We start from the raw sequence: 22,950 nt of genomic DNA on the forward strand, positions 1-22,950 counted from the left end.
GTGCTGGTCACTGTGTAATAGTGCAGTGTGTGCTGGTGACTGTGTAATAGTGCAGTGTGTGCTGGTGACTGTGTAATAGTGCAGTGTGTGCTGGTCACTGTGTAATAGTCCAGTGTGTGCTGGTGACTGTGTAATAGTGCAGTGTGTGCTGGTGACTGTGTAATAGTGCAGTGTGTGCTGGTGACTGTGTAATAGTGCAGTGTGTGCTGGTCACTGTGTAATAGTGCAGTGTGTGCTGGTGACTGTGTAATAGTGCAGTGTGTGCTGGTGACTGTGTAATAGTGCAGTGTGTGCTGGTCACTGTGTAATAGTGCAGTGTGTGCTGGTGACTGTGTAATAGTGCAGTGTGTGCTGGTCATTGTGTAATAGTGCAGTGTGTGCTGGTGACTGTGTAATAGTGCAGTGTGTGCTGGTCACTGTGTAATAGTGCAGTGTGTGCTGGTGACTGTGTAATAGTGCAGTGTGTGCTGGTCACTGTGTAATAGTGCAGTGTGTGCTGGTCACTGTGTAATAGTGCAGTGTGTGCTGGTGACTGTGTAATAGTGCAGTGTGTGCTGGTCGCTGTGTAATAGTGCAGTGTGTGCTGGTGACTGTGTAATAGTGCAGTGTGTGCTGGTGACTGTGTAATAGTGCAGTGTGTGCTGGTCACTGTGTAATAGTGCAGTGTGTGCTGGTGACTGTGTAATAGTGCAGTGTGTGCTGGTGACTGTGTAATAGTGCAGTGTGTGCTGGTGATTGTGTAATAGTGCAGTGTGTGCTGGTGACTGTGTAATAGTGCAGTGTGTGCTGGTCACTGTGTAATAGTGCAGTGTGTGCTGGTCACTGTGTAATAGTTCAGTGTGTGCTGGTCACTGTGTAATAGTGCAGTGTGTGCTGGTGACTGTGTAATAGTGCAGTGTGTGCTGGTGACTGTGTAATAGTGCAGTGTGTGCTGGTCACTGTGTAATAGTCCAGTGTGTGCTGGTCTCTGTATAGTGCAGCGTTTGTGCTGGATACTGAGTAATGGATTGTATGTGTGCCGGTCACTGAGTAATGCAGTGTAAGCTGCTAGTGCATAGTAACATAGTAACTCTGTAGTGCAGTGTGTGCTTTTCACTGTGTGTAATGCAGTGTGTGCTGGTCATTGTGTGTAGTTCAGAGTGTGCTGCTGGTCACTGTGTGTAGTGTAGTGTGTGCTGGTCACAGAGTGCTGCTAGTCACTGTGTGTATTCCAGCGTGTGCTTGTCTCTGTGTAGTGTAGAGTTTGTGCTGGTCACTGAGTAATGCATTGTATGTGTTCTGGTCACTGAGTAATGCAGTGTATGCTGATGGTGAGTAGTGTGTGCTGGTCATTGTGTAGTAGTGTAGTGTTCTGCTCACTGTAAGCAGATAGTCACTATGTATAGTGCAGTGTGTGCTGGTCACTGTGTGTAGTACACTGTATGCCACTAGTCACTATATGTAGAGGAGAGTGTGCTGGTCACTGTGTGTTGCTGGTCACTATGATAGTGCAGTGTGGCACTGTGTGTAGTTCAGTGTATAATGCTGGTCACTATCTGTAGAGCACAGTGTGCTGGTCACCGTAAGCTGCTAGTCACTATGTATAGAGCAGTATGTGCTGGTCACTGTGTCATATTGCAGTGTGTGCTGGTCACTTATGCTACTGGTCACTACGATTAGTGCACAGTGTCTTGTCACTGTGTAGTAGTTTAGTGTGTGCTGGTCACTGTGTGTAGTGCAGTGTGTGCTGTCAATATGTATTAGTTTAGTGTGTGCTGGTCACTGTGTGTAGTGCAGAGTGCGCTGGCTGGTCATTGTGTGTAGAGCAGTGTGTGCTTGTTACTGTGTGTAGTGTACTGTGTGCTGGTCACTGTGTGTAGTGCAGTGTGCATTGGTCACTGTGTGGTAGTGCAGTGCGCGCTGGTCACTGTGTGTAGTGTAATGTGCGCTGGTTACTGTGTGTAATGCAGTGTGTGCTGGTCATTGTATGGTGGTGCAGGCTGTGTGCGCTGGTCACTGTGTGTAGTAGTGCAGTGTGTGCTGGTAACTGTGTGTAGTTTAGTGTGCACTGGTTACTGTGTAGTGCAGTGTGCATTGGTCACTGTGTGGAAGTGCAGTGTGCGCTGGTCACTGTGTGTAGTGCAGTGTGCGTTGGTCAATGTGTGGTAGTGCAGTGTGCGCTGGTCACTGTGTGTAGTGCAGTGTGTGCTGGTCATTGTGTGGTGGTGCAAGCTGTGTGCGCTAGTCACTGTGTGTAGTAGTGCAGTGTGTGCTGGTCACTGTGTGGTAGGGCAGTGTGCGCTGGTCACTGTGTGTAGTGTAATGTGCGCTGGTGACTGTGTGTAGTGCAGTGTGTGCTGGTCATTGTATGGTGGTGCAGGCTGTGTGCGCTGGTCACTGTGTGTAGTGCAGTGTGCGTTGGTCACTGTGTGATAGTGCAGTGTGCGCTGGTCACTGTGTGTAGTGTAATGTACGCTGGTCACTGTGTGTAGTGCAGTGTGCGCTGGTCATTGTGTGGTGATGCAGGCTGTGTGTGCTGGTCACTGTGTGTAGTAGTGCAGTGTGTGCTAGTCACTGTGTGTAGTGTAGTGTGCGCTGGTCACTGTGTGTAGTACAGTGTGCGTTGGTCACTGTGTGGTAGTGCAGTTTGTGCTGGTCGCTGTGTGGTAGTGCAGTGTGCGCTGGTCACTGTGTGTCGTGTAATGTGCACTGGTCACTTTGTGTAGTGCAGTGTGCGCTGGTCACTGTGTGTAGTACAGTGTATGTTGCGGGTCACTGTCTGATAGTGCAGTGTGCGCTGGTCACTGTGTAGTGCAGTGTGCGCTGGTCACTGTGTGGTAGTGCAGTGTGCGTTGGTCACTGTGTGTAGTGAAGCATGCGCTGGTAACTGTGTGTAGTGCGCTGGTCACTGTGTGGTAGTGCAGTGAGTGTTGGTCACTGTGTGTAGTGCGCTGGTCACTGTGTGTAGTGCAGTGTGCACTGGTCACTGTGTGTAGTGCAGTGTATGCTGCTGGTCACTGTGTGTAGTGCAGTGTATGCTGCTGGTCACTGTGTGTAGTGCAGTGTGCACTGGTCACTGTGGCAGTACAGTGTGCGCTAGTCACTGTAGTGCAGTGTGCGCTGTTCACTGTGTGTAGTGCAGTGTGCACTGGTCATTGTGTGGTGGTGCAGGCTGTGTACGCTGGTCACTGTGTGTAGTGTAGAGTGTGCTTGTCACTGTGTAGTGTAGTGTGCGCTGGTCACTGTGTGGTAGTGCAGTGTGTGCTGGTCACTGTGTGTAATGCAGTGTGCGCTGGTCACTGTGTAGTGCAGTGTGCGCTGGTCGCTGTGTGTAATGTAGTGTGTGCTGGTCACTGTGTGTAGTGCAGTGTGAGCTGGTCCCGGTGTGTAGTGCTGTGTGAGATGGTCACTGTGTGTAGTGCAGTGTATGCTGCTGGTCACTGTGTGTAGTGCAGTGTGCGCTGGTCACTGTGTAATGCAGTGTGTGCTGGTCACTGCGTGTAGTGCAGTGTATGCTGCTGGTCACTGTGTGTAATGCAGTGTGTGCTGGTCACTGTGTGTAGTGTAGTGTAGTGTGCGCTGGTCACTGTGTGTAGTGCAGTGTGTGCTGGTCACTGTGTGTAGTGCAGTGTGTGCTGGTCACTGTGTGTAGTGTAGTGTGCGCGGGTCACTGTGTGTAGTGCAGTGTGTGCTGCTGGTCACTGTGTGTAGTATAGTGTGCGCTGGTCACTGTGTGTAGTGCAATTTGCGCTGGTCACTGTGTGTGGTGCAGTGTATGCTGCTGGTCACTGTGTGCTGGTCACTGTGTGTAGTGCAGTATGTGCTGGTCACTGCGTGTAGTGCAGTGTGCGTTGGTCACTGTGTGGTAGTGCAGTGTGCACTGGTCACTGTGTTTAGTGTAATGTGCGCTGGTTACTGTGTAATGCAGTGTGTGCTGGTCATTGTATGGTGGTGCAGGCTGTGTGCGCTGGTCACTGTGTGTAGTAGTGCAGTGTGTGCTGGTCACTGTGTGTAGTGTAGTGTGCACTGGTCACTGTAGTGCAGTGTGCATTGGTCACTGTGTGGTAGAGCAGTGTGCGCTGGTCACTGTGTAGTGCGTGTTGGTCAATGTGTGGTAGTGCAGTGTGCGCTGGTCACTGTGTGTAGTGTAATGTGCGCTGGTGACTGTGTGTAGTGCAGTGTGTGCTGGTCATTGTATGGTGGTGCAGGCTGTGTGCGCTGGTCACTCTGTGTAGTAGTGCAGTGTGTGCTGGTCACTGTGTGTAGTGTAGTGTGCACTAGTCACTGTGTAGTGTAGTGTGTATTGGTCACTGTGTGGTAATGCAGTGTGCGCTGGTCACTGTGTGTAGTGCAGTGTGCGCTGGTCACTGTGTGTAATGTAATGTGCGCTGGTCATTGTGTGGTGGTGCAAGCTGTGTGTGCTGGTCACTGTGTGTAGTAGTGCAGTGTGTGCTGGTCACTGTGTATAGTGTAGTGTGCGCTGGTCACTGTGTGTAGTGCAGTGTGCGTTGGTCACGATGTGGTAGTGCAGTGTGCGCTGGTCACAGTGTGGTAGTGCAGTGTGCGCTGGTCACTGTGTGTTGTGTAATGTGCGCTGGTCACTGAGTGTGTACTACATTGTATGTTGCTGGTCACTGTGTTATAATGCAGTGTGCGCTGGTCACTGTGTAGTGCAGTGTGCGTTGGTCACTGTGTGTAGTGCAGCATGAGCTGGTAACTGTGTGTAGTGCGCTGGTCGCTGTGTGGTAGTGCAGTGAGTGTTGGTCACTGTGCAGTGCGCTGGACACTGTGTATAGTGCAGTGTATGCTGCTGATCACTGTGTGTAGTGCAGTGTATGCTGCTGGTCACTTTGTGTACTGCAGTGTGTACTGTTCACTGTGTGGTAGTACAGTGTGCGCTAGTCACTGTAGTGCAGTGTGCGCTGTTCACTGTGTAGTGCAATGTGCGCTGGTCATTATGTGGTGGTGCAGGCTGTGTGCGCTGGTCACTGTGTGTAGTGTAGTGTGTGCTGGTCACTGTGTGTAGTGTGCGCTGGTCACTGTGTGTAGTGTAGTATGCGCTGGTCACTGTGTGATAGTGCAGTGTGTGCTGGTCACTGTGTGTAGTGCAGTGTGCGCTGGTCACTGTGTAGTGCAGTGTGCGCTGGTCACTGTGTGTAATGCAGTGTGTGCTGGTCACTGTGTGTAGTGTAGTGTGCACTGGTCACTGTAGTGCAGTGTGCATTGGTCACTGTGTGGTAGAGCAGTGTGCGCTGGTCACTGTGTAGTGCGTGTTGGTCAATGTGTGGTAGTGCAGTGTGCGCTGGTCACTGTGTGTAGTGCAGTGTGTGCTGATCACTGTGTGTAGTGTAATGTGCGCTGGTGACTGTGTGTAGTGCAGTGTGTGCTGGTCATTGTATGGTGGTGCAGGCTGTGTGCGCTGGTCACTGTGTGTAGTAGTGCAGTGTGTGCTGGTCACTGTGTGTAGTGTAGTGTGCACTAGTCACTGTGTAGTGTAGTGTGTATTGGTCACTGTGTGGTAATGCAGTGTGCGCTGGTCACTGTGTGTAGTGCAGTGTGCGTTGGTCACTGTGTGATAGTGCAGTGTGCGCTGGTCACTGTGTGTAATGTAATGTGCGCTGGTCATTGTGTGGTGGTGCAAGCTGTGTGTGCTGGTCACTGTGTGTAGTAGTGCAGTGTGTGCTGGTCACTGTGTATAGTGTAGTGTGCGCTGGTCACTGTGTGTAGTGCAGTGTGCGTTGGTCACGATGTGGTAGTGCAGTGTGCGCTGGTCACAGTGTGGTAGTGCAGTGTGCGCTGGTCACTGTGTGTTGTGTAATGTGCGCTAGTCACTGAGTGTGTACTACATTGTATGTTGCTGGTCACTGTGTTATAATGCAGTGTGCGCTGGTCACTGTGTAGTGCAGTGTGCGTTGGTCACTGTGTGTAGTGCAGCATGAGCTGGTAACTGTGTGTAGTGCGCTGGTCGCTGTGTGGTAGTGCAGTGAGTGTTGGTCACTGTGTAGTGCGCTGGACACTGTGTATAGTGCAGTGTATGCTGCTGATCACTGTGTGTAGTGCAGTGTATGCTGCTGGTCACTTTGTGTACTGCAGTGTGTACTGTTTACTGTGTGGTAGTACAGTGTGCGCTAGTCACTGTAGTGCAGTGTGCGCTGTTCACTGTGTAGTGCAATGTGCGCTGGTCATTGTGTGGTGGTGCAGGCTGTGTGCGCTGGTCACTGTGTGTAGTGTAGTGTGTGCTGGTCACTGTGTGTAGTGTGCGCTGGTCACTGTATGTAGTGTAGTATGCGCTGGTCACTGTGTGATAGTGCAGTGTGTGCTGGTCACTGTGTGTAGTGCAGTGTGCGCTGGTCACTGTGTAGTGGTGTGCGCTGGTCGCTGTGTGTAATGCAGTGTGTGCTGGTCACTGTGTAGTGCAGTGTGCACTGGTCACTGTGCAGTGCAGTGTGAGCTGGTCACTGTGTAGTGCAGTGTATGCTGGTCACTGTGTGTAGTGCAGTGTATGCTGCTGGTCAGTGTGTAGTGCAGTGTGCGCTGGTCACTGTGTGTAATGCAGTGTGCGCTGGTCACTGTGTGTAGTGCAGTGTATGCTGCTGGTCACTGTGTGTAGTGCAGTGTGCGCTGGTCACTGTGTGTAGTGTAGTGTGAGCTGGTCACTGTGTGTAGTGCAGTGTGCGCTGGTCACTGTGTGTAGTGCAGTGTGTGCTGGTCACTGTGTGTAGTGTGCGCTGGTCACTGTGTGTAGTGCAGTGTGTGCTGGTCACTGTGTGTAGTGTGCGCTGGTCACTGTGTGTAGTGCAGTTTGCGCTGGTCACTGTGTGTAGTGCAGTGTATGCTGCTGGTCACAGTGTATGCTGCTGGTCACTGTGTGTAGTGCAGTTTGCGCTGGTCACTGTGTGTGGTGCAGTGTGAGCTGGTCACTGTGTGTAGTGCAGTGTGTGTAATGCAGTGTGCGCTGGTCACTGTGTGTAGTGTATGCTGCTGGTCGCTGTGTGTAGTGCAGTGTGAGCTGGTCACTGTGTGTAGTGCAGTGTGTGTAATGCAGTGTGCGCTGGTCACCGTGTGTAGTGTATGCTGCTGGTCACTGTGTGTGGTGCAGTGTATGCTGCTGGTCACTGTGTGTAGTGCAATGTGTGTGTAATGCAGTTGTGCGCTGGTCACTGTGTGTAAGGCAGTGTGCGCTGGTCACTGTGTGTGGTGTAGTGTGCGCTGGTCACTGTGTGTAGTGCAGTGTGTGCTGCTGGTCACTGTGTGTAGTGCAGTGTGTGCTGGTCACTGTGTGTGGTGCAGTGTGAGCTGGTCACTGTGTGTAGTGCAGTGTGTGTAATGCAGTGTGCGCTGGTCACCGTGTGTAGTATATGCTGCTGGTCACTGTGTGTAGTGCAGTGTGTGCTGGTCACTGTGTGTGGTGCAGTGTGAGCTGGTCACTGTGTGTAGTGCAGTGTATGCTGCTGGTCAGTGTGTAGTGCAGTGTTTGCTGGTCACTGTGTGTAATGCAGTGTGCGCTGGTCACTGTGTGTAATGCAGTGTGCGCTGGTCACTGTGTGTAGTGCAGTGTATGCTGCTGGTCACTGTGTGTAGTGCAGTGTGCGCTGGTCACTGTGTGTAGTGTAGTGTGAGCTGGTCACTGTGTGTAGTGCAGTGTGCACTGGTCACTGTGTGTAGTGCAGTGTGTGCTGGTCACTGTGTGTAGTGTAGTGTGCGCTGGTCACTGTGTGTAGTGCAGTGTGTGCTGCTGGTCACTGTGTGTAGTGCAGTATATGCTGCTGGTCACTGTGTGTGGTGCAGTGCATGCTGCTGGTCACTGTGTGTAGTGCAGTTTGCGCTGGTCACTGTGTGTGGTGCAGTGTGAGCTGGTCACTGTGTAGTGCAGTGTGTGTAATGCAGTGTGCGCTGGTCACTGTGTGTAGTGCATGCTGCTGGTCACTGTGTGTAGTGCAGTGTGTGCTGGTCACTGTGTGTGCAGTGTATGCTGCTGGTCAGTGTGTAGTGCAGTGTGCGCTGGTCACTGCGTGTAGTGCAGTGTATGCTGCTGGTCACTGTGTGTAGTGCAGTGTGCGCTAGTCACTGTGTGTAGTGTAGTATGAGCTGGTCACTGTGTGTAGTGCAGTGTGCGCTGGTCACTGTGTGTAGTGCAGTGTGTGCTGGTCACTGTGTGTAGTGTAGTGTGCGCTGGTCACTGTGTGTAGTGCAGTGTGTGCTGCTGGTCACTGTGTGTGGTGCAGTGCATGCTGCTGGTCACTGTGTGTAGTGCAGTTTGCGCTGGTCACAGTGTGTGGTGCAGTGTATGCTGCTGGTCACTGTGTGTAGTGCAGTGTATGCTGCTGGTCACTGTGTGTAGTGCAGTGTATGCTGCTGGTCACTGTGTGTGGTGCAGTGTATGCTGCTGGTCACTGTGTGTAGTGCAGTTTGCGCTGGTCACTGTGTGTGGTGCAGTGAGCTGGTCACTGTGTGTAGTGCACTGTGTGTAATGCAGTGTGCGCTGGTCACCGTGTGTAGTGTATAGCCGCTGGTCACTGTGTGTAGTGCAGTGTGTGTAATGCAGTGTGCGCTGGTCACTGTGTGTAATGCAGTGTGCGCTGGTCACTGTGTGTGGTGCAGTGCATGCTGCTGGTCACTGTGTGTAGTGTAGTGTGCGCTGGTCACTGTGTGTAGTGCAGTGTGTGCTGCTGGTCACTGTGTGTAGTGCAGTGTGCGCTGGTCACTGTGTGTGGTGCAGTGTGAGCTGGTCACTGTGTGTAGTGCAGTGTGTGTAATGCAGTGTGCGCTGGTCACTGTGTGTAGTGCATGCTGCTGGTCACTGTGTGTAGTGCAGTGTGTGCTGGTCACTGTGTGTGGTGCAGTGTATGCTGCTGGTCAGTGTGTAGTGCAGTGTGCGCTGGTCACTGCGTGTAGTGCAGTGTATGCTTCTGGTCACTGTGTGTAGTGCAGTGTGTGCTAGTCACTGTGTGTAGTGTAGTATGAGCTGGTCACTGTGTGTAGTGCAGTGTGCGCTGGTCACTGTGTGTAGTGCAGTGTGTGCTGGTCACTGTGTGTAGTGTGCGCTGGTCACTGTGTGTAGTGCAGTGTGTGCTGCTGGTCACTGTGTGTGGTGCAGTGCATGCTGCTGGTCACTGTGTGTAGTGCAGTGTGCACTGGTCACTGTGTGTAGTGCAGTGTGTGCTGGTCACTGTGTGTAGTGTAGTGTGCGCTGGTCACTGTGTGTAGTGCAGTGTGTGCTGCTGGTCACTGTGTGTAGTGCAGTATATGCTGCTGGTCACTGTGTGTGGTGCAGTGCATGCTGCTGGTCACTGTGTGTATTGCAGTTTGCGCTGGTCACTGTGTGTGGTGCAGTGTGAGCTGGTCACTGTGTGTAGTGCAGTGTGTGTAATGCAGTGTGCGCTGGTCACTGTGTGTAGTGCATGCTGCTGGTCACTGTGTGTAGTGCAGTGTGTGCTGGTCACTGTGTGTGGTGCAGTGTATGCTGCTGGTCAGTGTGTAGTGCAGTGTGCGCTGGTCACTGCGTGTAGTGCAGTGTATGCTGCTGGTCACTGTGTGTAGTGCAGTGTGCGCTAGTCACTGTGTGTAGTGTAGTATGAGCTGGTCACTGTGTGTAGTGCAGTGTGCGCTGGTCACTGTGTGTAGTGCAGTGTGTGCTGGTCACTGTGTGTAGTGTAGTGTGCGCTGGTCACTGTGTGTAGTGCAGTGTGTGCTGCTGGTCACTGTGTGGTGCAGTGCATGCTGCTGGTCACTGTGTGTAGTGCAGTTTGCGCTGGTCACTGTGTGTGGTGCAGTGTATGCTGCTGGTCACTGTGTGTAGTGCAGTGTATGCTGCTGGTCACTGTGTGTAGTGCAGTGAATGCTGCTGGTCACTGTGTGTGGTGCAGTGTATGCTGCTGGTCACTGTGTGTAGTGCAGTTTGCGCTGGTCACTGTGTGTGGTGCAGTGCATGCTGCTGGTCACTGTGTGTAGTGTAGTGTGCGCTGGTCACTGTGTGTAGTGCAGTGTGTGCTGCTGGTCACTGTGTGTAGTGCAGTGTGCGCTGGTCACTGTGTGTGGTGCAGTGTGAGCTGGTCACTGTGTGTAGTGCAGTGTGTGTAATGCAGTGTGCGCTGGTCACTGTGTGTAGTGCATGCTGCTGGTCACTGTGTGTAGTGCAGTGTGTGCTGGTCACTGTGTGTGGTGCAGTGTATGCTGCTGGTCAGTGTGTAGTGCAGTGTGCGCTGGTCACTGCGTGTAGTGCAGTGTATGCTTCTGGTCACTGTGTGTAGTGCAGTGTGTGCTAGTCACTGTGTGTAGTGTAGTATGAGCTGGTCACTGTGTGTAGTGCAGTGTGCGCTGGTCACTGTGTGTAGTGCAGTGTGTGCTGGTCACTGTGTGTAGTGTGCGCTGGTCACTGTGTGTAGTGCAGTGTGTGCTGCTGGTCACTGTGTGTGGTGCAGTGCATGCTGCTGGTCACTGTGTGTAGTGCAGTGTGCACTGGTCACTGTGTGTAGTGCAGTGTGTGCTGGTCACTGTGTGTAGTGTAGTGTGCGCTGGTCACTGTGTGTAGTGCAGTGTGTGCTGCTGGTCACTGTGTGTAGTGCAGTATATGCTGCTGGTCACTGTGTGTGGTGCAGTGCATGCTGCTGGTCACTGTGTGTATTGCAGTTTGCGCTGGTCACTGTGTGTGGTGCAGTGTGAGCTGGTCACTGTGTGTAGTGCAGTGTGTGTAATGCAGTGTGCGCTGGTCACTGTGTGTAGTGCATGCTGCTGGTCACTGTGTGTAGTGCAGTGTGTGCTGGTCACTGTGTGTGGTGCAGTGTATGCTGCTGGTCAGTGTGTAGTGCAGTGTGCGCTGGTCACTGCGTGTAGTGCAGTGTATGCTGCTGGTCACTGTGTGTAGTGCAGTGTGCGCTAGTCACTGTGTGTAGTGTAGTATGAGCTGGTCACTGTGTGTAGTGCAGTGTGCGCTGGTCACTGTGTGTAGTGCAGTGTGTGCTGGTCACTGTGTGTAGTGTAGTGTGCGCTGGTCACTGTGTGTAGTGCAGTGTGTGCTGCTGGTCACTGTGTGGTGCAGTGCATGCTGCTGGTCACTGTGTGTAGTGCAGTTTGCGCTGGTCACTGTGTGTGGTGCAGTGTATGCTGCTGGTCACTGTGTGTAGTGCAGTGTATGCTGCTGGTCACTGTGTGTAGTGCAGTGAATGCTGGTGGTCACTGTGTGTGGTGCAGTGTATGCTGCTGGTCACTGTGTGTAGTGCAGTTTGCGCTGGTCACTGTGTGTGGTGCAGTGAGCTGGTCACTGTGTGTAATGCAGTGTGCGCTGGTCACCGTGTGTAGTGTATAGCCGCTGGTCACTGTGTGTAGTGCAGTGTGTGTAATGCAGTGTGCGCTGGTCACTGTGTGTAATGCAGTGTGCGCTGGTCACTGTGTGTGGTGCAGTGCATGCTGCTGGTCACTGTGTGTAGTGTAGTGTGCGCTGGTCACTGTGTGTAGTGCAGTGTGTGCTGCTGGTCACTGTGTGTAGTGCAGTGTGTGCTGGTCACTGTGTGTGGTGCAGTGTGAGCTGGTCACTGTGTGTAGTGCAGTGTGTGTAATGCAGTGTGCGCTGGTCACTGTGTGTAGTGCATGCTGCTGGTCACTGTGTGTAGTGCAGTGTGTGCTGGTCACTGTGTGTGGTGCAGTGTATGCTGCTGGTCAGTGTGTAGTGCAGTGTGCGCTGGTCACTGCGTGTAGTGCAGTGTATGCTGCTGGTCACTGTGTAGTGCAGTATGCGCTAGTCACTGTGTGTAGTGTAGTATGAGCTGGTCACTGTGTGTAGTGCAGTGTGCGCTGGTCACTGTGTGTAGTGCAGTGTGTGCTGGTCACTGTGTGTAGTGTAGTGTGCGCTGGTCACTGTGTGTAGTGCAGTGTGTGCTGCTGGTCACTGTGTGTGGTGCAGTGCATGCTGCTGGTCACTGTGTGTAGTGCAGTTTGCGCTGGTCACTGTGTGTGGTGCAGTGTATGCTGCTGGTCACTGTGTGTAGTGCAGTGTATGCTGCTGGTCACTGTGTGTAGTGCAGTGTATGCTGCTGGTCACTGTGTGTAGTGCAGTTTGCGCTGGTCACTGTGTGTGGTGCAGTGTGAGCTGGTCACTGTGTGTAGTGCACTGTGTGTAATGCAGTGTGCGCTGGTCACCGTGTGTAGTGTATGCCGCTGGTCACTGTGTGTAGTGCAGTGTGTGTGTAATGCAGTGTGCGCTGGTCACTGTGTGTAATGCAGTGTGCGCTGGTCACTGTGTGTGGTGCAGTGCATGCTGCTGGTCACTGTGTGTAGTGTAGTGTGCGCTGGTCACTGTGTGTAGTGTAGTGTGTACTGCTGGTCACTGTGTGTAGTGCAGTGTGCGCTGGTCACTGTGTGTGGTGCAGTGTGAGCTGGTCACTGTGTGTAGTGCAGTGTGTGTAATGCAGTGTGCGCTGGTCACCGTGTGTAGTGTATGCTGCTGGTCACTGTGTGTAGTGCAGTGTGTGTTGGTCACTGTGTGTGGTGCAGTGTATGCTGCTGGTCACTGTGTGTGGTGCAGTGTGTGTAGTGTAGTGTGCGCTGGTCACTGTGGTGGCTGGTCAGTGATCCGGCGAGTGAGTGGCACTGCAGCAGCATTTAGCATTTAGGGGAGGTGCAGGGAGAGCCCCATCACGTGACGCCCAGGCTGCGGCAGCTCCGGCAGAGAGATCTGGAGGCAGCAGAGCAGCAGAGCCCGAGCCCGGACACTCAGCGCCCAGAGAGCAGCAGCCATGGCCGGGGCCATCATAGAGAACATGAGCACCAGGAAGCTCTGCCTGTTCGGGGTCACCCTCCTCATCTTCCAGGTGCTGGCATTCCTGGTGGGGGGGCTGATCGGTGAGTGCCCGCTCCAAAACTTTTCCCTCCCGGAGCCCCCCCAGTCCCGCTCTGATTATCCGGCTGTGGGATTGTGGGGAGGGGCCCGGAGACCCCCCTGCAGCCCCCCCGCGGGTCCCGGGGCAGTAACCGCATACTTTGCATAACTTACTTCTGGAAGTTACCCCGGATAAAGCCCCTATGTGGGGCAATCAGGAGAGTTTACACCGAGGCTAGGGGGGAATCGGAGAGGTCCCAGTCTCCGTGTCGGTCCCTGGCCAACCCTTGTGGGGGAGGCGGGGGTGCTCTTTCTTATTTATACTCCTTTTGGGGTTTTATATACCCCCCCGCGGTGAGCCTCTGCTCAGGCTGTTACTATATACACAACTTTTTACTTTGTTGTAACTTTTGTCTCCTTGTGTCTTACTGGATACTCTGATATAAATAACAATGATCTCATATTGTCCTCATTGTGCAGCAGATCCTTGCAGCCTGTGTCTCTGTTACCCCGCGGTGTGCCCACATTCTGTTCAGCTGTATTATGTGCCCACATTCACCTACCTTCCTATGTGCCCAGGTATCCCTAGCTTCCTATGTGCCCGCATGCCCCTAGCTTCCCATGTGCCCACATGCCCCTAGCTTCCCATGTGCCCACATGCCCCTAGCTTCCCATGTGCCCACATGCCCCTAGCTTCCCATGTGCCCACATGCCCCTAGCTTCCCATGTGCCCGCATTCCCTTAGCTTCCTATGTGCCCACGTATCCCTAGCTTCCTATGTGCCCACATTCCCCTAGCTTCCTATGTGCCCGCCTGCTCCTAGCTTCCTCTGTGCCCACGTATCCCTAGCTTCCTCTGTGCCTGCATGCCCCTAGCTTCCTCTGTGCCCGCATGCCCCTAGCTTCCTATGTGCCCACGTATCCCTAGCTTCCTATGTGCCCGCCTGCTCCTAGCTTCCTATGTGCCCGCCTGCTCCTAGCTTCCTCTGTGCCCACGTATCCCTAGCTTCCTCTGTGCCCGCATGCCCCTAGCTTCCTATGTGCCCACGTATCCCTAGCTTCCTCTGTGCCCGTGTGCCCCTAGCTTCCCGTGTGCCCGCGTGCCCCTAGCTTCCCGTGTGCCCGCGTGCCCCTAGCTTCCCGTGTGCCCGCGTGCCCCTAGCTTCCCGTGTGCCCGTGTGCCCCTAGCTTCCCGTGTGCCCACGTATCCCTAGCTTCCCGTGTGCCCACGTATCCCTAGCTTCCTGTGTGCCCACGTATCCCTAGCTTCCTGTGTGCCCACGTATCCCTAGCTTCCTCTGTGCCCGCATGCCCCTAGCTTCCTCTGTGCCCGCATGCCCCTAGCTTCCTCTGTGCCTGCATGCCCCTAGCTGCCCAGGTGCCCGCATGCCCCTAGCTGCCCAGGTGCCCCTAGCTTCCTGTGTGCCCACGTGCCCCTAGCTTCCTGTGTGCCCGCGTGCCCATAGCTTCCCATGTGCCCCTAACTTGCCATGTGCCCGTGTACCCCTAGCTTCCTCTGTGCCCACGTATCCCTAGCTTCCTCTGTGCCCACGTATCCCTAGCTTCCTCTGTGCCCACGTATCCCTAGCTTCCTCTGTGCCCACGTATCCCTAGCTTCCTCTGTGCCCACGTATCCCTAGCTTCCTCTGTGCCCACGTATCCCTAGCTTCCTCTGTGCCCACGTATCCCTAGCTTCCTCTGTGACCGCATGCCCCTAGCTTCCACTGTGCCCGCATGCCCCTAGCTTCCACTGTGCCCGCATGCCCCTAGCTTCCACTGTGCCCGCATGCCCCTAGCTGCGCAGGTGCCCGCATGCCCCTAGCTTCCTGTGTGCCCGCGTGCCCCTAGCTTCCTGTGTGCCCGCGTGCCCCTAGCTTCCTGTGTACCCGCGTGCCCCTAGCTTCCTGTGTTCCCACATGCCCCTAGCTTCCTGTGTTCCCACATGCCCCTAGCTGCCCGCGTGCCCCTAGCTTCCCATGTGCCCGCATGCCCCTAGCTTTTTATGTGCCCACGTACAGCTATCTTCAAATCTCACCTACAGTAATAGCCCGTTTGGCATCCCATGTGTCTTTATCGCACAGATATGCGCCTTTAATGATAAATATGCCTCTCTTGCACTGCTAATGCGCAAAGTGTGCACCCCCAGAACTTACGTGACGAGCTTGTATAACAATAGCCGTGCGTAAAAGTGCAAAATGCAATGCAGTAAAAAAAATACCAGTCTGTTGGTGCCATAGAGACACAAGAATGGCTGCTGCGTCTAAGTTGCACCATGCGCCGCCTCACCCTATATGCTGCAATGAGGGCACATCTGTAAGTTTGAGACGGCACCATCACATTCACTCTGTAGTAACCACAGTCTGCTTCATGAGACAGAAAACTGAATTAAACTCATTATTACTTTAAAGGGTGAAAAAAAAAATCCAAACCTGTTACTATATTTATTTATTTATTTATTTATTTTTGGTCTCCTATGTATGAGAGTGTTATTACTTCCTAATTACCATCCTTTATTACTAAGGTAGATATTGCCCCTCGGTGGCTACGCGGAATTCTTTCCAAAGAGACTAGTGGCAATTACATTACTCTAGACAGGAAACCTATTCTCTGTGTTTAGCTGGTTTATTGTGTTATATCAGGAAATAGTGTAAGTCATCCCCACGGGCGCCACTCCACAACAGAAAATAAATAATGTAAAAGTGTTTGTTGTGTTTGTTTTTGCTATTTGATACATGCAGGCAAACATCACATTTGTATGAGCACGCCAGTGATGGAACATTTTCAGTTTAAATGTATTAAGAGAAGCTTTAAAACGTCTCAGCCAATCACAACAAGTGTCTCATTTTAGGTTTATTGTTGCATTGTTCACTCACAGGACTTGTGTTTTGATTGGCCGCTTCTGTGCGTTGGATCTCCTGTCACTTCTGCCCCTCTCCTGTTTTTGGTTGTAAAATTCTATGACTTCAGTCTTTACCACAAAATGTCATTTTAAGGTAGATTTAGTCATGATGTCTCAAAATAGTTGTTTTTACGTTGAACCTCCTACATACACCATCCTCTTACACAAGAGAATTCTTCTAACTGTTCATTCACAGGGCGATCGCCCTAATTAAATGCAGCACGCACCTATCTGTACAATAAGCTATTATAAGGAGATTCCTCAGCTGCTTCTGAACTGTGTGTAAAATGATTATATTGTCTTGGTTGCAGAATCGATTTGTGTCCCCGCTGGTTGTTTTAGAGTTTATTTTTTTGCTCCTGCCTATTTTTCAACGTAAAATACAATTGGAGATCGCAACACTTGACCGTTCAGCAATACAAATTATATCACACTGGGTGGATGCGATTGATCTGACGTTCGGGATAAAACCGTTTCGGTCTGCAAGTGAGGAATTGGTAAATTGGACGTTTTGTGTCAGCGGATGAAATGTCACTTTGTCTCCCCGTTTTATTACAGTGTCATTCCTGATTGCAGCGTCTGGTCTCCGAGGTCCACAGGAATTGATTTTATGATATTTTAGATTTGTGTTACGCATGATTATATCAGACAGTTTCTGTGGCAGAAATAGCTGAGAGGAGAGTTTTATCCTCTGTGTGATGTGACTGTGGAGACTCCGAATGTGACATTGAGAAGAGAGAATAAATTGTGCTTTATTTTAACGCATGGAGATTAACAAATCTGGGATCCGGTGGTATAGCGGTGTCCAGTGCTTTGTTACTGACGCCGATTAAAGCATTTTCCACTTCTGCTAAACAACCTGCAGCCATAGGGGGTAATTCAGAGTTGATCGCAGCAGCACATTTGTTAGCAGTTGGGCAAAACCATGTGCAGATATAACATTTGCAGAGAGAATTAGATTTGGGTGGGTTATTTTGTTTCTGTGCAGGGTAAATACTGGCTGCTTTATTTTTATACTGCAAATTAGATTGCAGATTGAACTCACCACACCCAAATCTCTCTCTCTCTCTGCACATGTTAAATATGCCTCCCCTGCAGTGCCCATGGTTTTGCCCAACTGCTAACAAAGTTCCTGCTACGATCAACTCAGAATTACCCCCCATGTGCAGTGCAGGGGGGGGCAGATGTAACATGTGCAGAGAGAGTTAGATTTGGGTGGGGTGTGTTCAAACTGAAATCTAATTTGCAGTGTAAAAATAAAGCAGCCAGTATTTACCCTGCACAGAAACAATATAAACTACCCAAATCTAACTCTCTCTGCACATATTATATCTGCCCCACCTGCAGTGCACATGGTTTTGCCCAACTGCTAACAAATTTGCTGCTGCGGTCAACTCTGGGTACACACCGGACGATTTTAGTTTGTCATAACGAATGGTCGTTATTAGCAAATTCGTTTAAAATGTTGTCTAATGTGTACCCGGCTTAACTGCAGATTTTACAGTCGGGGTCCTGCCCCCTTATTTGTATGTTTCACAAAGTATTACGCGGCGGTGTAGGACGTCCGTCACATGACCACATACTGCGTAACGCTGCTGGGTGAGAGAGACCATCTCAGGATGGTCCTGTAGAATTGTCTGGCACTGTAACCATTGCGGTGCCTGCTCCTCTGGTGATTGTAACCTCATTATCTAGTGTTTGGGTGTTTTCAGTTGTTGAAGTCCCAGAATTGTCCAGATTGGAAGAGTGTCGTGAGCGGCTTCATGAACAATTGTGTCTGCATTTCCTACAAGTGAATCGGAGCTTGTGAAATGTCTTATTCTTCCTAATCCTCCTTGTACATCCGCTGGTCCCAGCCTATATCATATTGGCACGCTCCAATGGCAGCAGAGAGCAATTTGGCACGCCGATTCCAGACAATTGTTTAGAATGAGAATTCAGAATCAAACTCCATTTATATGATGATGGAGAATGTACAAAAGGATTGGGAAATGCTATTTATATGGTTATTGCCCTGGCTATAAATAGTTCTGTGCTCTTCAGCAATGTCGTACCAGACTCCTAGAAAAATCCTTAATCTTTAAGATAGGAAAATCATTTGCACAGTCTGCCAAAGCAGGTAAAGGGCGGTCGTCGTCATCTTGGTGTCGACAGTAAGCCCATTCACTGTCCCAGGTATGAAGAAGAGTATGGGACAGCAACCAAAACTCGATTTGTTTATCTCCAGTGCTGGATTAGGTAGACCCCAAAAATAATAGTATAGGTGTATGATGTACCCCCTAAAAAATGTGTGAACCCTAAATAATTGAGGACTCTAATTTTAGGGTCATTCTAATAAACAATGTTCTAAAATAGGAGATCCACTACTCGTTTGAATTATATTGAATAAGATATTACTTTTACTATTGGATGATCTCTGTATTATCTGATCTCTCATGTAAATTAGTCATCTGTGATAATCTGATGAGATATCAAATAATAGACCATCCAATAGTAAAGTACTATTTTATTTAGAATACGGTGTCCCTGTATAAAGTCACTCAGGGGTGTTCAGTCCTTCACTGTAAGAATACAGTTATAATGCAGGTAGAAAGTGTTAATCTCTTCATTCTCATAATGAATGTTTGCCAATAAATAACCTTATATTATGTATAATAATACATGTAAAAGTAAAAACGTTCCTGAACCAATAAAACCTACATAGCAACACTGAATCAACAACCTAAAAATAAGAGACCATTTACAGTAAGAAAACACTTGTAAAAATAAACCATAAAGTAAAAGTTGTAAATCTCGCTTAAAGGGCTCACTTAAAGGTTTCTTGGTGCAACTCAGGCAATGTAGTACCTGATCTGTGGGTCCTGAATCCTGCGAGCAGGGCCCTCTTACCTCTCTGTCTGTTATTACAAAGTCTTGTTCTGATACTGTGTTCCCAATTGTAAAGCACAACAGACTATACTGGCGCTATATAAGTAATGTTCATAAATAGATTTTTATCTCCAGCCTTGGTTAATTGTTAGGAGCCTTGAAACCAGTGCATGTGCCTGCCGGTGCCTAACCTTTGCCTGTCGGTGCCCGCTTATGCGTGTGGTCCATGGCTCCTTATACACCCTGCTGACTGACGAATGCTAAATGACTCTGCTCACCCCTGAGTTACCCGCAACCAACAGGAAGGGTCACAAAAGTTGCCCATCCTTGGAGGCTGCGATTTCAGGTAGCAAGTTTTGGAAATATTTAAAAACTTTTGCCAGTTTCCTTGGTGCCAAGCAAATTTAGTAAACTGCAAAATTGTGGTAGTGGTGGTGGGGGGTTAAAACATATGCAGCCCATATATATATATTTATATACAGCTGGTTTAAGTGATGAGAATGGCATTTTTCCTTTGTAGAAGAAAGTGAAGTGCTGGAACTTACATGTGACCTCTGCTGGTTCGGGGTCTGGTGACATGGTGACATTCTCAGAATGTCAGGTTAGGTGCCACCAGGAAGGTTAGGCTGTGGGGGCGTTTAGGGACAGTAGAATTATTAGAACACCGCTCCTCAGACGCCTGCGCCGGAATTGCACGCCACATTATAAATGTCAGCCTAACGTGCTACACCCGCTGGTTCAAGTACAGTAGTGTTTTGGATTGCTCCTCTGCTGAGCAGAGTTGCTTGTGATCCTGAAAACCTGCCCTGCCTGCTTTGCTATCAGACAATAGGTATTGGAATGAATCTACACATGATATGTTTTATCTAACCTATACTTTAAACTGTGATTTCTATAATCTCTTCCACATTTATTTACCAGTTGCGATTAGGACGCTATAGAAACTGATCCAACTGACTTCCCGAATGATTATAGTAAACAGCATTCCTACAGTTGCCGCCCCCCCCTTTCCTTTGCTATCCTCCTGCAGGTTGGGGCGTGCTGCACCGCATATACCCCATGCAGCACTTTTGCCTCTGAGAAGCCTGGTGAAGGGTGGTCATGCGTTTTCATTGCATTCTACTTTCCGGGAGATCTCTTTGAAGTAATAGCAGACTCCTTTGTAGGGATAGATGGCCTGTTTCCTGGGCTTAGTAAGCCATTGAACAAGTTAAAACAAGCACCTCTCCGGGAGCAGTTCCCAGCCCTGACGTAAGCTCTGCACAAGCCGTACCCCACCAAGCAGAAACGTAATGAGACTTCTAAAACCATTTAATGAGTTAAAGAATTCTCCGGCGTAAAGCTGTCCTTCCATCTAGTGTCATATGTTACTAATGTGCTCTTCATGTAGCTGGGGCCGCTGGTAAATGGTTTTTGTCAGTGTGCATCCTACATGTACTATCTTGGGGGGATGGAAGTGTTAGTAAATATGTTCAGCAGGTAGTACTACAGCTTTGCAGGATGGCTAAACCCCAACATTGCTGTATAATTTTCATATATGAAGTATGGTGGGATAATGCTTTGCGGGACATCTATGAAAATTGTTGTTGCTTATAGCAACACATCCACAACTTCTTTTAGTTTATGTATTTTTTCATTTTGTAGACTGCCCTACAGAAACTACATCTATGACTGGTATTTATGATGCTGTTTTCCTGTCCACTATTTTTCACAAAGGTCTCCAAGTGTTCCCTGTAGTTCCCCTATCCTTTAGAGACAGTTGTATTTCTCCCCCCCCCCCCCCCCCCCCCCCCCCTCTCATTCTGTGTCACCCCCTGCCAGTGTTCCGCTCCCCTTTAGAATGTAAGCTTTCACGAGCAGGGCCCTCATCCCTCAAACGCCTTTCATTGCAAATCTTAAGGCCAGTACTGACGGGAGAGATGCGTGTTGAGCGATCTTAATACAGACCGCTCAGCACACATCTCTCTCCCCGCTCAGCACAGCGTGATGTGCTGAGCGAGGGGGGAGGGGACGACAACGGGGGGGAGCCGCTCGCTTCACACATCGCTGAAGTGAGCGACCCGCTAGATTGAGTTTGCAGGCAGTCTCAATCTAGCACCGGCGATAGCCGCATCGCTATCGCTGGGGTGCATACACATGACAGATCCGTGCTTAATCCGTGTGTACCCCCTTTACGTAACCTATCTTCTTTTCAATACTTCCTTTGATGGCAACAAATCACTCCGTTTTCTGCCACCCTGATACTTACTTCAGTGCTCTTTACTGACGCAGCCATGTGTACAGATGGAGCCTCATTTATCTTGGCTTCTCTGCTGCGTCTAGGGCACATCATGGCTTATTAGCATAAACCCTTAATCTATTGTTCCCAGCTGCAATACAATACAGAGAGAACAATACATCAAGGGATTAAGTCTGACTGCCCAGTCTCAGTTAATCTATTAAAGGCCAAAATGAAGATGGCTCCATCTGTATATACCCTGTACTTGTCCTATATTGTATTGAATTATAAGTCACCGTCTTCATGTTTTGCTTATTTGTTTACTCTGTAATTGGGCGCTGCGGATCCCATGCGGCACCATATAAATAAAGGATGATAATAATTAATAATATGATTGTAAGATTGTCAGTCCCTCTCTGCCTGCTCTGCTTAGGAAGCCCCATCCTCCTAGCATGGCACAGTATTGTATTCAGCTGTGTAATATGCCCTTTGGTCTATAATGACGTCAGATAGGGCTTTACTTACTGTTTCTGTTTAACATGGAGAGGGGGAAGGGGGATGTGAATTTGATGTATTGTTATGTTCTATTCCCCGTAAATGTCACAGAATGAGTTGTAGTTTATTAGCAGTTGCCGTGTGCCAATTATTTCACTTGTTCTGAAAGCAAAATAAGAGCAAACACTATTTCGGGAAGGCTGCACCCAAAACTGAAAATGCCATTTTTGGCGTTTGCGTGGCAGACAGTGAGCGCTGACCGGGATGAGCAGACGCCCACAGATAGGAAGAGAGTCTACAGTAAATTCATGGAAGAGAAGTAAACTGTGAAAGCTCCGTCTGCGTGCCTAAATAACACTCGCTATGTAAAGTAACGTGTGATAGAAATAATGTATACGTAGTGATAAATTACATTGGACAGTTGTTAGTACAATCTGTATCATCTCGTACCCCCAATAAGATAAAAAGTCTCCGGATTTGTAACTTGCCACCTTCGCTCTCTGGGCCTCAGCACAGGGGTATTAGTGGCGATTTGGGTGATACGATACACGGCGTAGACATGTTTGCAGTATGAGTATTTTAAGATCTAAATGTATTCATACCTCTATTAGACAAACTGTGGGATCCTAGAGACTATTTAGGAAAGGTGGAGGGGGAGCTTGGTAAATGGGCCTTTTACGCAGTCCCCATAGAAAGCTATAGTGGGTGGAACGGAGCAGAAATGTCCAATGTCTGCTGTATTACCCCCTTGTTAATTAGCCCCTGTGCTCAATAATGTGCAAAAGTTTTTTGTTTTTTTTGCAGGATTGCATTGCTGGGGCTTAGTAAATAGGCCTCTTAGAGTGTGAACACGAATGTATATGGTTAGGCTTGCTATAATATCCCTCTGATGTGGGGCACTTATGATTTACGCAGGTCCTGTTGTTTAGGATATCGGACTTGGGGGGGGGGGGGGGGGGTGGGGGGGGGGGGATACACAGAGGTTTTTAGCAAAACAAAAAAGTTAGCAATTGGGCAAATCCGTGCTGCACTGCAGGTGTGGCCGATGTAACATGTGCAGAGAGAGTTAAGGAGGGTACACATGGTAGAGATGTGTGCTGAGTGATATAGCACAGACCGCTCAGCGCGAGATGTGCTGAGCGGAGGGGGGCGCTCGTTTTCACACGTCGGTGAAGTGAGCAACCCTGACTAGAATCTAGAACCGGCGATAGCTAAAAGTATACACATGGAGAGATCTGTGCTTGATTTCTAAGCAATCTAATCAGATTGCTTAGAAATTAAGCACAGATCTCTGTGTGTAACCCCCTTTAGATTTGGGTGGGGTGTGTTCAAACTGAAATCTAAATTGCAGTGTAAAAATAAAGCAGACAGTATTTACCCTGCACAGAACAAAAATACCACCACCCACATCTAACTCTCTCTGCACATGTTACATCTGCCCCATCTGCAGTGCACATGGTTTTGCCCACTTACCCACACACACACCTCTCATTGAGCGGAGTGTTGTGTTTTTGTGTGATAGCGCTAGTTAGTGTAATGAAGCATCCCCGCTTTGTACAGTGTGTGCTGGGTAGAGAGGCTTGCACACAGAAGGGGGTAATTGAGGCATAACGGCAGATTGCACTCATTGGACGGGGGGAGCTGATACCATATCTGCGCTCCGACGTCCAGGAACTAA

At 49.9% G+C, this 22,950-nt stretch overlaps 1 protein-coding gene across 3 annotated transcripts in view; it reads left to right on the forward strand.

Annotated features, from left to right (window-relative positions):
- The window catches only part of WLS (Wnt ligand secretion mediator), an 81,075-nt gene that overhangs the window by 6,243 nt on the left and 51,882 nt on the right, over nucleotides 1-22,950 (forward strand). Inside the window, exon 1 of one of the 3 annotated variants that reach the window (XM_063939117.1) lies at nucleotides 12,597-12,816. The exons of the other annotated variants lie outside the window; for them this stretch is intronic. Coding sequence (XP_063795187.1) covers nucleotides 12,711-12,816 — 106 coding nt within the window. The 5' untranslated portion in view covers nucleotides 12,597-12,710. Of the gene's footprint in view, nucleotides 1-12,596; nucleotides 12,817-22,950 lie in introns of those variants that run through there. 3 annotated transcript variants of the gene reach the window in all.

This window comes from Pseudophryne corroboree, chromosome 9 (assembly GCF_028390025.1).
Source record: "Pseudophryne corroboree isolate aPseCor3 chromosome 9, aPseCor3.hap2, whole genome shotgun sequence".
NCBI classification, from domain to species: Eukaryota; Metazoa; Chordata; class Amphibia; order Anura; family Myobatrachidae; genus Pseudophryne; species Pseudophryne corroboree.